The sequence below is a fragment of the Podarcis pityusensis genome (assembly GCF_964106645.2).
Source record: "Podarcis pityusensis genome assembly, chromosome: 8".
NCBI lineage: Eukaryota > Metazoa > Chordata > Lepidosauria > Squamata > Lacertidae > Podarcis > Podarcis pityusensis.
Window position 1 is genome coordinate 7,995,664 of NC_138033.1, and position 14,554 is coordinate 8,010,217.

A 14,554-nucleotide genomic window follows, 5' to 3' on the forward strand; every position below is an offset into this window, starting at 1 on the left:
AGAGGGATTGCTTGCTAAAGCACTCTGGCAATTTAAGCTCTAGCGGGGGTCTCCTAACCGCTCTCAGCACCCTCAACAAACTACTGCTCCCAGAATTCTTTGAGGGAAGCCATGACAATTTAAAGTGGTGTGATTTTGGACATGTCACCTGCCTTTTTATTTATTTATGATTTTCAGTTTTATACATTTCAATAGTTTTACAATCATTTCAACATTTCAAAACCTGACTTCCTTCCCCCTCCTTCTGCGGTTCCTTAAATTTATTTTAAATATTCTCTGCATATCCAGATTAACTTAATTAGCTCATTTATTCATCTACTTTAAATATATACTCTTATAAAACTGCAGGTTATTACAATAATCCTGTCAATGTTCTTATCTGTTTACAGTTTGTAAATATTCAATAAACCATTTTCATTCTTTTATTAAAAGCTTGTTATCTTGATTTCTTATTTTTCTGGTAAGTTTTGCCATCTCTGCATATTCCATAAGTTTTTGTATCCATTCTTCTTTTGCTGGGAATTCTTCTTCTTCCCACTTTTGAGCAAGTAACATTCTTGACGCTGTAGTCGCAAACATGAAGAAATTTCTATACAGTTTGAATAGTTCTGTCCTTATAATTCCCAAAAGGAGAGCTTTGGGGTTTGTTTGTTTTTACAAACGTTATTTTAAACATCTATTTCAGTTTGTTATATATCATTTCCCAGTAAGCTTGTGTCACCGGCCTTGGGCGTCATCTACGCTATACCTTTAAAGCAGTACCATGGATGCTCGGGTTGCGAAAGTGATCTGCGCGGAATGCATGTTCACAACCCGCAGCGGCGCATCTGCGCATGTGTGGGTTGCAATTTGGCACTTCTGTGCATGCGCAACCTCCCAAACCCGCAAGTAACCCATTCCGGTACTTCCAGGTTTCGGCGGGTCCGTAACCTGAAAAAACGCAAACTAAAGCGTCTGTAACCCGAAGTATGACTGTATTGTACCACATTGAACAGTCCTGGCTACCCACCCCCCAGAATCCTGGGAGGGGTACGTTTTCAGGGTGCTGAAAACTATTAGGAGACCCCCCTATTCTCCTCAGAGGGGTACAATTCTCGAAGTGATTTAACAGTCAGTCCCCCTTTGCAGGGAACTCTGGGAATGTAGGGGTGTCTCCTTGCAACTCTCAGTCCCTTTAACAAACTACAGCTCCCAGAATTTCTGGGGTGGGGGGGAAGCCAGGCCTGCTTTAAAGTGGTAACATGGTGCTTTAAAAGTCGTGACCTGACTTCCACACGCGTTAGGACTCAGAACCCTCACCCTCCAATACCCTCCTTCCGCTGCCCCTTACTCACCCACAGACTTGGGGCGCTCATTGGCGTAGCCCAAACGGGACTCTGGACGGCCGATCCGAGAGTAGGACCCGGAGGCTGACGGGAAGCCGGAAGAGGAGTCCCCAAACCCGGAGGCAGGAGAATCGGAGGCCACCGCCGACTGCGTCCCCTCGTAGAAACCTGGCGGCAGAAACAGGCATCTAGGGTTATCCTTATGCCTCGCACCCCCCCCCATGTCCTCTACTTGCCAGCCTAGCAGAGGGGCTGGCTGGCCTTATTGCAAGCAGGCCCAGCAGTGGGGTGGGTGAGGGTCAAGTTGTTTGGATGACGTTTGCGGAGCCTGGAAGGGAAGGCGCAGACCCCTTCACGGCCTAGGACCCTCGTACCTACGGGACCGCTTCTCCTGGTATGCCCCGCGGAGGACCTTAAGGTCCATAAATAGCAACACCCTAGAGGTCCTGGGCCCTAAGGAAGTCAGATTAGCCTCAACCAGAGGCAGGGCCTTTTCAACACTGGCCCCGACCTGGTGGAACGCTCTGTCTCATGAGACCAGGACCCTGCAGGATCTGATTTCTTTCCGCAGGGCCTGTAAGACAGAGTTGTTCCGCCTGGCCTTTGGCTTGGAATCAACTTGATCCCCTCCCCCTCTTTCCTTTCTCCTTCTCTGATGGAACTCCTATTTGGGGACTTCCCTGGCTTTTTTCTGGCCCACGTAGGACCAGTCTGGATAGTCGGCCTTGGTGAAGACTTGACGTTTTCATCCCCAAAAAAGTTTTTGATTTGAGTTCCTACTGAAATGAAGCTGCATTTTAATGTTGTATTTTAATCTTGTTTTTAAGTTGTACAGTGGTACCTTGGGGTTAAGTACTTAATTCGTTCCGGAGGTCCGTTCTTAACCTGAAGCACCACTTTAGCTAAATGGGGCCTCCCGCTGCAGCCATGCCGCCGCCACGCGATTTCTGTTCTCATCCTGAAGCAAAGTTCTTAACCCGAGGTACTATTTCTGAGTTGTTAATAATAATAATAATAATAATAATTTTATCTATACCCCACCCTCCCCAGCCAAGGCCGGGCTCAGGGCGGCTAACAAGCAATAATAAAAACAAGTTGAATGAATACAACTGAAAAACAAAATTAAAATACAACATTAAAATATTGAAACATTAAAATATTAAAATGTAGCCTCATCACAGGAGGAGAAAGGAAAAAGAAAAAAGAAAGAGGAGGAGGGAATCAAATTGGCTCCAAGCCAAAGGCCAGGCGGAACAACTCTGTCTTACAGGCCCTGTGGAAAGAAATCAGATCCTGCAGGGCCCTGGTCTCATGAGACAGAGCGTTCCACCAGGCCGGGGCCAGTGTTGAAAAGGCCCTGGCTCTGGTTGAAGCCAATCTAACTTCTTTAGGGCCCGGGACCACTAGGATGTTGCTATTTATGGACCTTGAGGCTCTCCGTGGGGCATACCAGGAGAGGTGGTCCCGTAAGTACGAGGGTTAGCGGAGTCTGTAACCTAAAGCGTATGTAATCCGAGAAACCACTGTATTTCAATCAATTGTTTTTATACCTGGTGTTAGCCGCCCTGAGCCCGGTCTTGGCTGGGGAGGGCGGGGTATAAATTATTATTATTATTATTATTATTATTATTATTATTATTATTATTATTATTAAAAACTGTCTGTGACCAAGAAGAGAGCATTTATTCGGGGAGAAGCAACAGGCCAACAATAGGGAAGCGACCAGGGGGGCTGCAGTTGTGGGGTGGGGCTTTTCCCTTACCTGAACTGGGCCAGCTGTCCGTCTCGCCTGCCTCCCCGCAGGTCTTCTCAGGGTATAGTCTCAGCAGCCCCAGTTGTTGCTCCAGCTCCCACATCAAACCGGGCAGGGCATCCTGCAAGAAAAGCAGCAGCAGAGAAGATAAAAGTGGCTCAAAGAATCAGGAATTTAGGATGCACAAAAAGTCCGCCCCACCCCTCATCTGGATCTCTGCACAACTGCCACAAGGCCGCAGACCAAGACACGTGATGTGGTCTTTGCGGAGAAAACCACTGCATGCTTTCCCTTAAAAAATAAATAAACACAGCGATCTAGTCCCCATTGTTGCACACAAACAAGGAACAATAAGGGTTGTGGTTTTTTTGCGGGGGTATTGCAAACGTGTACAACTGATGGAACAACTGATTGGTTCAAAATTGGGAAAGGAATACAACAAGGCTGTATATTGTCTCCCTGCTTATTTAACTTATATGCAGAATTCATAAGGTTGGGCTGGATGAATCCCTAGCCGGAATCAAGATTGCCGGAAGAAATATCAACAACCTCAGATATGCAGATGACACAACATTGGTGGCAGAAAGTGAGGAGGAATTAGAGAACCTTTTAATGAGGGTGAAAGAGGAGAGCGCAAAATATGGTCTGAAGCTCAACATCAAAAAAATGAAGATCATGGCCACTGGGCCCATCACCTCCTGGCAAATAGAAGGGGAAGAAATGGAGGCAGTGAGAGATTTTACTTTCTTGGGCTCCATGATCACTGCAGATGGTGACAGCAGCCACAAAATTAAAAGACGCCTGCTTCTTGGGAGAAAAGCAATGACAAACCTAGACAGCATCTTAAAAAGCAGAGACATGATCTTGCCAACAAAGGTCCATATAGTCAAAGCTATGGTTTTCCCAGTAGTGATGTACGGAAGTGAGAGCTGGACCATAAAGAAGGCTGATCGCCAAAGAATGGATGCTTTTGAATTATGGTGCTGGAGGAGAGTCTTGAGAGTCCCATGGACTGCAAGAAGATCAAACCTATCCATTCTGAAGGAAATCAGCCCTGAGTACTCACTGGAAGAACAGATCCTGAAGCTGAGGCTCCAAGACTTTGGCCACCTCAGGGGAAGAGAAGACTCCCTGGAAAAGACCCTGATGTTGGGAAAGATGGAGGGCCCAAGGAGAAGGGGACGACAGAGGACGAGATGGTTGGACAGTGTTCTCGAAGCTACCAGCATGAGTTTGACCAAACTGCGGGAGGCAGTGGAGGACAGGAGTGCCTGGAATGCTCTGGTCCAGGGGGTCACGAAGAGTCGGACACGACTAAACAACAACAACATCTCTCCTTGGTTGTGTTTTAGCACTAGAGAAAAAGCTGAATTTGGAGGGACCCCATGGCAGTCTTCTCACCAAACTTGGCACAACCGAAACGATTGGTCCCCCGCTGCCGTTTCTCCTTGTGAGATTTTTTGGGGGAGTCTCAGACGTTTCCCCCAAGCCTTGTTGCAACTGGGCTAATTCCTGCTGCCCCAAGCAGCAGATGTGGGGTTGGTGGAAGGGAACAGGGAAGGGTGGCGCACGCCAGGGAAAAATGTCGCTTTTCAGCAAACAAACTCTTTGCCCTGTTTCCAAAGCTTGATGCCTACGCCAGGCCGGGCAAACTCCCCTACCGAATCCTCATTTTCTGGTCTCTGTGTAGCACTGCGTTCCAAACCTAAGAAGTAAAGAGAGCTAAGAGTACCCTGAGCAGGTGCAAAGTGCATTTCCCTAACCATGCAACGTCTAGACAGGTTTCAGTGGCACAGCAACTGCTAAGGTCGTAGAACCAACCCTGGCTTTTTCCGTTGAATGGTCAGGTAGCGTTTGATTTGGGAGAACTCTCGCTTTTTAAAATTGCATTTTAACCTGTATTTTAAATTGGGGTTTTTTCATATTATGTTTTTTGCTGTAATTTTACTGGTTAGCTGCCGTGAGCCCGGCTCTGGCTGGGGTGGGTGGGGTATATATAAAAGTTATTATTATTACTATTATTATTATTATTACCCAAGACCTTGGTGCTATGCTCAAGGGAGACATTCTTGAGCTAGATGAAGAAAGTGCAAGACAACGTCTTATGCTTAGACCTCCTTCATTGCAGCAAAACAGTGAGTGGGCTGAACTATTCTTCCTTTTTCTGAGCACGTGACTTCTGGAGTGCGTCTCCCCTCCTTCGAGAAAAGAGGCAGATCTCCTCCCGAATTCGTGCAGCGAAGGGTGGAATCAGCAAGGGGGGACCCCCCGCTGCCAACAAATGGGGTCAGAAGTCCAACTGCACACACAAACACGCCACCTTTGTAGACAGCTGGAACTTGAACCCCAGGCACCAGGAGATGTGTGTGTGTGTGTGTGTGTGTGTGTGTGTGTGTGTTTGTGTATAGAAGCATAGGCTGGGAAGAAGAAGGAAATTGAGTGGGCTACAATGTGACATTTGACCGCTAGGCAGATGGGTGCGCAGGGGACAAAAAGGACTCATTTAAGATCGTCACTCAAACTCCGGTCTGGAAACAAAGGGGCAAAATTCTCACCGCGCCAAAGGAAAAGGAGAATGTGTGTGTGTGTGTGTGTGTGAGAGAGAGAGAGAGAGAGAGAGAGAGAGAGAGAGAGAGACTGCCTTCACACCATTCATTTATACTTCAACTAGTAGTTATGGCTTGCCCCAAAGAATTCTGGGAGCTGTTACTTGTTTAGGGTTCTGCTAAGAGATGTTAGGATACCACCCTGCTCCCCTCTCAGAGCTATAATTCCCAGAGTTCCTTGTGAAGAGGGATTGGCTGTTAAACGACTCTGGGAATTGTAGTTCTGGGAGGAGTGCAGGGTTCTCCTTAACAACTCCCAACACCCTTCACCAAAGACAGCTCCCAGAATCCTTTGGGGAGTGGGGAAGCCATGGCTGGTTGAAGTGGGATCACAGTGCTGCAAAATAAATAATAATAATAATAATAATAATAATAATAATAATAATAATAATTTATTATTTATACCCCGCCCATCTGGCTGGGTTTCCCCAGCCACTCTGGGAGGCTTCCAACAAAATATTAAAATACAGTGGTCTGTTAAACATTAAAAGCTTCCCTAAACAGGGCTGCCTTCAGATGTCTTCTAAAAGTCTGGTGGTTGTTCTTCTCTTTGACATTTGGTGGGAGGGTGTTCCACAGGGAGGGCGCCACTACCAAGAAGGCCCTCTGCCTGGTTCTCTGTTACCTCACTTCTCGCAGCGAGGGAACCGCCAGAAGGCCCTCAGCGCTGGACCTCAGTGTCTGGGCAGAACGATGGAGGTGGAGACGCTCCTTCAGGTCTGCTGGACCGAGGCCGTTTAGGCCTTTCAAGGTCAGCACCAACACTTTGAATTGTGCTCAGAAACGTACTGGGAGCCAATGTAGATCTTTCAAGACCGGTGTTATGTGGTTTATTGTTATTATTATTTTATTTGTATGCGGCCCATCTGACTGGGTAGCACCAACCACTCTGGGCGGCTCCCAACAGTATATTAAAAACACAATAAAAGTGTTTCTCGTGGATTGGAATGAGGATTAAACAAATGAATGGAGAACTCTATGGAAGAGGGCTGTGGTTTTCGTTTGCCAACTATTCCACATGCCAACACCAAGGGTGAGTGCAAGGAATTGTGGGGCAATAAGCCACAGCACCCTTTGGGTTCAGGGAGCAGTTTGGTATCTGTGGTTGGTTGGATGGGGGGGGTTTTGGACTAGGGGGAGGTTGAGGTTTTGTTTATTGCTTTGTTTAAGGTACAGGTAAAGGGACCTTCTGATCGGCAAGTCCTAGGCTCTGTGGTTTAACCCACAGAGCCACCCGCGTCCCATCTATTGCTTTGTTTAAAGGGTAAAGGGACCCCTGACCATTAGGTCCAGTCGTGGCCGACTCTGGGGTTGCGGTGCTCATCTCGCTTTACTGGCCGAGGGAGCCGGCGTACAACTTCCGGGTCATGTGGCCAGCATGACTAAGCCGCTTCTGGCAAACCAGAGCAGTGCACGGAAACGCCGTTTACCTTCCCGCCGGAGCGGTACCTATTTATCTACTTGGACTTTGAGGTGCTTTCGAACTGCTAGGTTGGCAGGAGCAGGGACCGAGCAACGGGAGCTCACCCTATCGCGGAGATTCGAACCGCCGACCTTCTGATCGGCAAGTCCTAGGCTCTGGCGTCCCATCTATTGCTTTGTTTACTATTTAATAATTCCTTGATACTATTTGTAGGGGTGGTATTTTCCCCCCATGAGCGTTACGTTATATGTTATCTTTGACAGCTCGGTAGAGCAGGAGGCTTTTAATCTCAGGGCCATGGGTTCGAGCCCCACATGGGGCAAAAGGATTCCTGCGTTTCAGGGGGTCTGACTATTGTCATCTTGTCCAGTGATGTCATGTTCAACCAGACACGTGGAAGGAGACAAGAAAAGACCAGGTTTGGCGGGGGTGGGAAGCCCTTCACGCTTTGCGATGCAAGTTTGGAAGGGGAGGGAGAGCGCCCTAAATGTAGCTCACCTAATCTGCATGATTGCAGCAGCCCATTTTGAACGCTGTGCAAATGAGCTTGGAGGCAGATTTCAGAAGGCCACAGAGACAGCAAGCCAACAGGCCAATTTGAAATCTGCATGCATTTGAATGAATTAGCACATATGCATTTTGAACCACAGGCAGAGGAAGTTGCCTTACAATGCATGGTAGAGCATTGGTCCATTCCTACACCAGGGAAGAGGTGCAGACCAGGGGAATAAATGCTGGCCTTCTAGGTTTTACTATCTGGGTTTTAGGTCTCTGCCCCAGGGCATGCAGCTGGCAGCTAAATAAATAACCACTAAGAAAAGGCAAAGGTGGCGTTAAACAGCAACTTTCGCACCTTGCCAACTTGCTTTTGTCAACCAGGGGTGGCAAGAGCTTTCGGATATGCTCTGTCCTGGGGTGAAATTCAATTTGGTTTGCATTTAAAGGCAAATCTACCTAATCTGCCTTTTCCAAAATGATATGCAAACTGGTACACAATCCACCCATCGAAATTCACGCTTCTCTGAATTTTGCAGTGTCATTCTCCAGCCGGGTAGCGTGTACAAAAACCCATCTGCCAGGGTAAAGCGCTCATATTTAAAATGTATATATCAGTGAAAATAACATCAAAAAATGCATGATGTCGGGGGAAATGGCTTTGCAAAAATGGGTAAATTAGGAGAAATTTGCACCAAAATGCTGTTGACTTTTCATGAGGACCTGCTGATGCGGAAACATGAAAAATTGAACTTAAGACGGGATAAATGAGAAACCAAGAGAAACTGAAACTTACAGATCTTCCCAACTCCAGGTCCCACCTCAAATGAATGGGGTACCATTTTCTGGTAGGCTCACATACTGGCAAAATCAGATTGAATAATAAAAACTGTGATGCAACAAACGTATTCCCCGTCCCCTGCAAAATTGGAGTTTTTGCAGTAAGGAAAGTGATGGGGAAACCCACTGAGTAGTGTGGCCTAATATTTGCTTGATGCGATGTCAGTGTATCTGGCTGTTAACCAGAAGGCTGGTGGTTTGGGTTCACCCAGGGATGGCTTGCAGTTCTACAATTCTATGATTTCCCACCAACAAATCGTGATGAATGCTAACTAAATAGCCAACATTGCATGAAGTCTGAGGAGAGGTTAGACAAACAAATCAGGATGAGCGCCCAGTAAGCAGGTTGTGTGGAAACAGCCCCTGAAGTCCCCTAACATCGAACCACTTATTCACAAGGGTCTGTGACCACTGACAGGTTGTGCCTCCGTAGCAGTGACCAGAGGAGCAGTGACTGCTGGGAGAAGATGCGCCCTGGTGCATCTGCGGCGGCACAACCAGATGCCTTCATTTGCCCCTGCTGCCACAAAACATGTCTCTCCCACAGCCTTCAAAATTCGCCAGCCGCATTTTGCATCTGGCTATCGGCCACTGGCGACCAGGTGAAGTTGCCCAGGCACCAGGATGGCACCTGATGTCTCCACCACCTGCAGGTTGCGTGCCTGGGGATCCTCAGATCCGGACTGTTTTCACACACGAGCAACCCGTCCCGTAGAATTCTATCCATTTGATCTGCCCAGTCAAAACGAATTTCAGGAACCGAAAAGTCGGGTTGAAAAATACGACTTCCGAGCGGTCTGTCCCCAAAATGGCAACTGGACATTCCGTTTTGGCGACCGTAACCCTGGTTTAAGGAGCCTTTTGGTGCCTAGCTTATATATCTGAGTTTCTAACACAGCTCTGCCGTTTCAGCCTCTACAGCCACAGCAGGCGCTGTGATTCCCCAACGGTTTGACTTCACCCCCAAAGGCGAACTCCTCCATTGTCTCCCGAGACAGACGGATGCCAACCAAGCTACTGATGGTACAGTGGGCAGGCCCTTGCAGTCCCTCTGTCAATCAACACTGGCTACCAACACTCAAGGACCCTCTATGAATCTCACCGGAGACAGAAGATGACTTTGGTTCCAGCGCAGCAGTTGCGGAAGTCTGCCTTATTCCCCATATCAAATGGATTTCCACCCATGTAAAATTTATTTTCCTCTGATCTCCTCTCGCCTAGCCCCAGCCGCTGTTCTTATGCCTATAAATTTCTAATCCCTCCTGGAATCCTGTTAAGCTCAAAGCTATCTGGCTGGTAAGACGCGCCAATACCCACAAACATTTAAATCTGCGCAAAGGAGGTTTTGCACAAGCCAATTGCCGGCGGGGCTTTGCACGGAAAACTCTGCGTGAAAGCTGCATCCCATGATGATCAAGACCAGAGGTCAGCAAGCTTTTCCAGCTGTGGGCCGGTCCACCGTCCCTCAGACCATGTGGGGGGCCGGATTATATTTTGGAAAAAATAATAATGGACAAATTCCTATGCCCCACAAATAACCCAGAGACGCATTTTAACTAAAAGGACACATTCTACTCATGTAAAAACACGCTGATTCCCGGACCGTCCGTGGGCCAGATTGAGAAGGCGATTGGGCTGGATCCGGCCCCTGGGCCTTAGGTTGCCTACCCCTGATCAAGACCCTTTTTCAAGGCTGGATCTCTGCCAGATCTTTGCAAGCAAAAAGGCTCGGACCACAACGTCGCCGGCTGGACTTGGGAACTGCCTCCATTGCTCTCCTTGTTTGGAGTATCGGAGCAGATATAAAAACAAAGGACTGCTTCTGGGCCGCCAAGTCATTTAGGCCCCAGAAACAATTGGGATCAGCTGGAGAATTAAGCAAGCTACTTTAGATCATGGCCACTGGTCCCATCACCTCCTGGCAAATAGAAGGGGAAGAAATGGAGGCAGTGAGAGATTTTACTTTCTTGGGCTCCATGATCACTGCAGATGGTGACAGCAGCCACGAAATTAAAAGACACCTGGTTCTTGGGAGGAAAGCAACGACAAACCTAGACAGCATTTTAAAAAGCAGAGACATCACCTTGCCAACAAAGATCCGTATAGTAAAAGCCATGGTTTTCCCAGTAGTGATGTATGGAAGTGAGAGCTGGACCATCAAGAAGGCTGATCGCCGAAGAATTGATGCTTTTGAATTCTGGTGCTGGAGGAGACTCTTGAGAGTCCCATGGACTGCAAGAAGATCAAACCTATCCATTCTGAAGGAAATCAGCCCTGAGTGCTCACTGGAAGGACAGATCCTGAAGCTGAGGCTCCAATACTTTGGCCACCTCATGAGAAGAGAAGCCTCCCTGGAAAAGACCCTGATGTTGGGAAAGATGGAGGGCACAAGGAGAAGGGGACGACAGATGGTTGGATAGTGTTTTCGAAGCTCCCAGCATGAGTTTGACCAAACTGCGGGAGGCAGTGGAAGACAGGAGTGCCTGGCGTGCTCTGGTCCATGGGGTCACGAAGAGTCAGACACGACTAAACAACTAAACAACAACAACAACTTTAGCCCATTCCCAAAAAAAGGTATTGCAGTTCTGGGAGAGGTGAGATGGGTACTGGAATTAGGGTGAATTGAGGAACTGAGTGGCACACAGCTGCCTAATTTAAAGCGACCATAGGTTATGCGTTTCCCGATTGCAAAAATAAATATAAAAATAAGAGGGGGCCGCAAAACACATCCACACCCCACACACTTTTGCCCGCCAGTCAAATTTAAATCTAACCTACTTTTCACCTAGCACAGTTGTGGAGATTATTCCAGCTGCAGCTATTATAATCAGGCGAGCATCCCTCAAGGGAAAGGACTGGATAACTTCAAAGCCAGAGACTTTAGAGGCGGGGGGGGGGGGAATCCCATTTGCTCTGCTGTGAGTTTATTGCTCTTGGCAAGGCAAGCCTAGTATTAGACCGGTCTCTCTCTCTTACAATCCTGCTCCTAATCAGGCCACTTCTTGCCGTAAAGTGGTCATATTGCATGCTCTCCAATATTTCCTTGATTAAAAGATGGACATTCTGGTCTGTATCAGGATGTGTCCTATACACATCAATCTTGGTCACTTTGAGCCAATTGCAACCTCTCCGCTGAACCTACCTCACAGGATTGTTGTAAATAAAAAAATGTGTGAGGGGTTGGGGTCATGTACACCACCTTCCACAGATAAATGGAATGAAATAAAATGGTAGCTGGAAGCTGCCTTGAGTCCTTGACAGGGGAAAATGCAGGAGATAAATTATTATTAGGGACGCGGGTGGCGCTGTGGGTTAAACCACAGAGCCTAGGACTTGCTGATCAGAAGGTCGGCGATTCGAATCCCCACAATGGGGTGAGCTCCCGTCACTCGGTCCCTGCTCCTGCCAACCTAGCAGTTCGAAAGCACCTCAAAGTGCAAGTAGATAAATAGGTACCGCTCCAGCGGGAAGGTAAACGGCGTTTCCATGTGCTGCTCTGGTTTGCCAGAAGTGGCTTGGTCATGCTGGCCACATGATCTGGAAGTTGTACGCCGTCTCCCTCGGCCAGTAAAGCGAGATGAGCGCCGCAACCCCAGAGTCGGCCACAACTGGACCTAATGGTCAGGGGTCCCTTTACCTTTTTAAATTATTATTATTATTATTATTATTATTATTATTATTATTAAACTGTGAGAATGAACAGGAACATAGAGACTAAATCCTATTGAACTCAGTGGGACTTAGTTCTGAGTAAAAATGCTTAGTGGGCAGACCTACTTCATTCCCCAAAAATATCAGAACCGAAACACAGCCATCTTTGGACATCATCTGAATTTTGCAATGAAGTTCTCCAGCCACGTAATGTGTCCAAAAATGTATGTATCATGGTAAAGTATGCATAAAGGTGCATATAATAGTGAAAATAGCATCCAGAAATGCACTATACTAGGAAAAATTGCTTTGTAAAAGAAAAAAGAAAAAGTGTGTCTTAGGAAAAATTGCATACAAACATGAATCTGTTAGGAGAAACTTGGGCTAAGATGTGGGTGAATTTTCAAGAGGACTTATTTATTTATCTATCACAAACTGATGTGGAAATGTCGGCAGCTGAGCTTAAGAATGGAAAAATGAGAATCTGAGTGAAAGCAAATTGGATAGGTTCGCCCTTCTAAGAAGTTCCCTGCGAAGATTGTGGCTGCAGGCGGGGAATAACACCTCTCTGTACCCTAACGAAAAAACTACAGTTCCCAGAATTCTTTGTGGGAAGCCATGGCCGTTAGAACTGGTATCGTAGTGCTTTAAATTTATGGTGTGAATGTGGCCTTGCACCACTATCTTCGAAATCCGAAGTTGGCAACAGCTCCCCAAATTCAAAACCATGAGGGACAGAACCTTGGGCATTTGATTCTTGTAAAAACGGAAGGCGACGTTTTCCTCCAATTTGTTGCTTTTCGCGCCAGGGCCTTGCACAGCAAACAGCCCCTGCGGCAAGAGCCCAGAGTTAGTGGCACACAATCGGCACAATGATGGCAGTTTCGCCTCTATGCTTCTCCTAATGAAAGGCGCTATTGGAATCGCGGCTGAGGGAGCTGCCATCCTTCGCGACCCACTGCCAAGAGGAGGCGGCGGGTGTTGGTGAGAGCAGAAAGAGGGAGAAAAGCCCATAAAATATTGTCGGTTAGAAGCTAGGCTCCTGGTTTTGTTTTTTTTCCTGAAGGAAAGTAATGCTTGAACGGTTACATCTGGCTTCCTGAGCTGAAAGGCAAGGAGATGGAAAAGAAAGAGGCAGCAAAGATTTCTCTCTCTCTCTCGTTCTCCGTTTTCAAGACCTCACAGACTGTTTTGGTTTCCCCCCACATCGCCATTTCTGAAACATTCTTATTTCTGAGTGGTTCGGAAGAACAGGAGCCTGGAATTGCACACCAAATTAAGTCAGGAACAGACATGAAAAACGGTCCTATTTTCATAGCTAGGACTCTACTTCTACCTGCTAGATTAAGAGACTCAGCAATAGGCCTGTTGTCCAGTTGATTTAGAACCAAAGGTGGTATTTTTTTCTTTAACAAACAAACATAGTAAAAAAAGGACCCACAATTTGAGGGGTTTTGCCCTGTGTGGTGCCTTAGATCCCAACTGCACTGTGCATTTAAAGCAGGACTGTACCGCTTTAAACAGTTGCGGTTTCCCCCAAAGCATCTTGGAGAATTGTAGTTTGCTCAGGGCGCGGAGAGCTGTTAGGAGACCCCTGTTCTCCTTGCAGAGCTAGATTTCCCAGAGAGGTTTAACAATCAAAGCTTCTTTGCAGAGAACCATGGAATTTGCAACTCTGTGAGTCGAAAGAGATTCTTTCAAAGACTAGAAGGAGAAGGAGGAAAAGGAAGGAACAGGGTCGGGGGGCAAGAGTTTGGGACCAAAGCAATGCCCATCTCCCTCCCCCTTGAAAAATAAAAACAACCACCCCAGATTAGTTTTGAAAACATACATCCTTCCTCTGGAGAAGCGTCATAGTTTTGTCAAATAATATTCTGGGCTAATCCAGTGTCTTGACTACCGTATTTTTCGCTCTATAGGACACACCGGACCATAGGAGGGGGAGAACAGGGGGGGGGGCATCTCTCCCTCTCTGCTCAGCGCCCCTTCAGCGAAGCGGCAGGAGAAACGGAGCACCTTCCATTTCTCCTCCCGCTTCGCGGAAGGGGCGCTGTGCAGCTCTCCCTCTCTGCTGAAGCCGGGAGAGTCTTGCTCTCTCAGCTTCAGCAAAAGGAACCCGAAGCCTTTGGAGCGCAGCGCGAGTTCCCGCTGCGCTCCAAAGGCTTCAGGCGGCTATCGCTGAAGCCTGGAGAGCGAGAGGGGTCGGTGCGCACCGACCCCTCTCGCTCTCCAGGCTTCAGCGAAAGCAACGCGAAGCCTCCGGAGCGCGGAGGGAGCGCTCCCTCTGTGCTTCGGAGGCTTCGCGTTGCTATCGCTGAAGCCAAGGAGCCTGCATTTGCTCCATAGGACGCACACACATTTCCCCTTAATTTTTGGAGGGGGAAAAGTGCGTCCTATAGAGCGAAAAATACGGTAATTGCCAAGTAGATGGAATTGCTTAGCATGCAGGAATAGGAAAGTC

The 14,554-nt window shown here is 47.6% G+C and overlaps 2 protein-coding genes across 2 annotated transcripts in view; both read right to left on the reverse strand.

Moving 5' to 3' along the window:
- Positions 1 to 14,554, reverse strand: part of STRN4 (striatin 4) — a gene marked incomplete at its 5' end in the record, with an annotated part of 188,023 nt that overhangs the window by 17,482 nt on the left and 155,987 nt on the right. The gene's annotated exons all lie outside the window — the stretch shown is intronic.
- The window catches only part of DACT3 (dishevelled binding antagonist of beta catenin 3), a 43,548-nt gene that overhangs the window by 2,324 nt on the left and 26,670 nt on the right, over positions 1 to 14,554 (reverse strand). Inside the window, exons 2-3 of the mRNA XM_081018801.1 lie at positions 3,088 to 3,199; positions 1,335 to 1,493 (exon numbers count right to left, since the gene is read on the reverse strand). Of these exons, the coding sequence (XP_080874927.1) occupies positions 1,335 to 1,493; positions 3,088 to 3,199 (271 nt within the window). The remainder of the gene's footprint in view (positions 1 to 1,334; positions 1,494 to 3,087; positions 3,200 to 14,554) is intronic.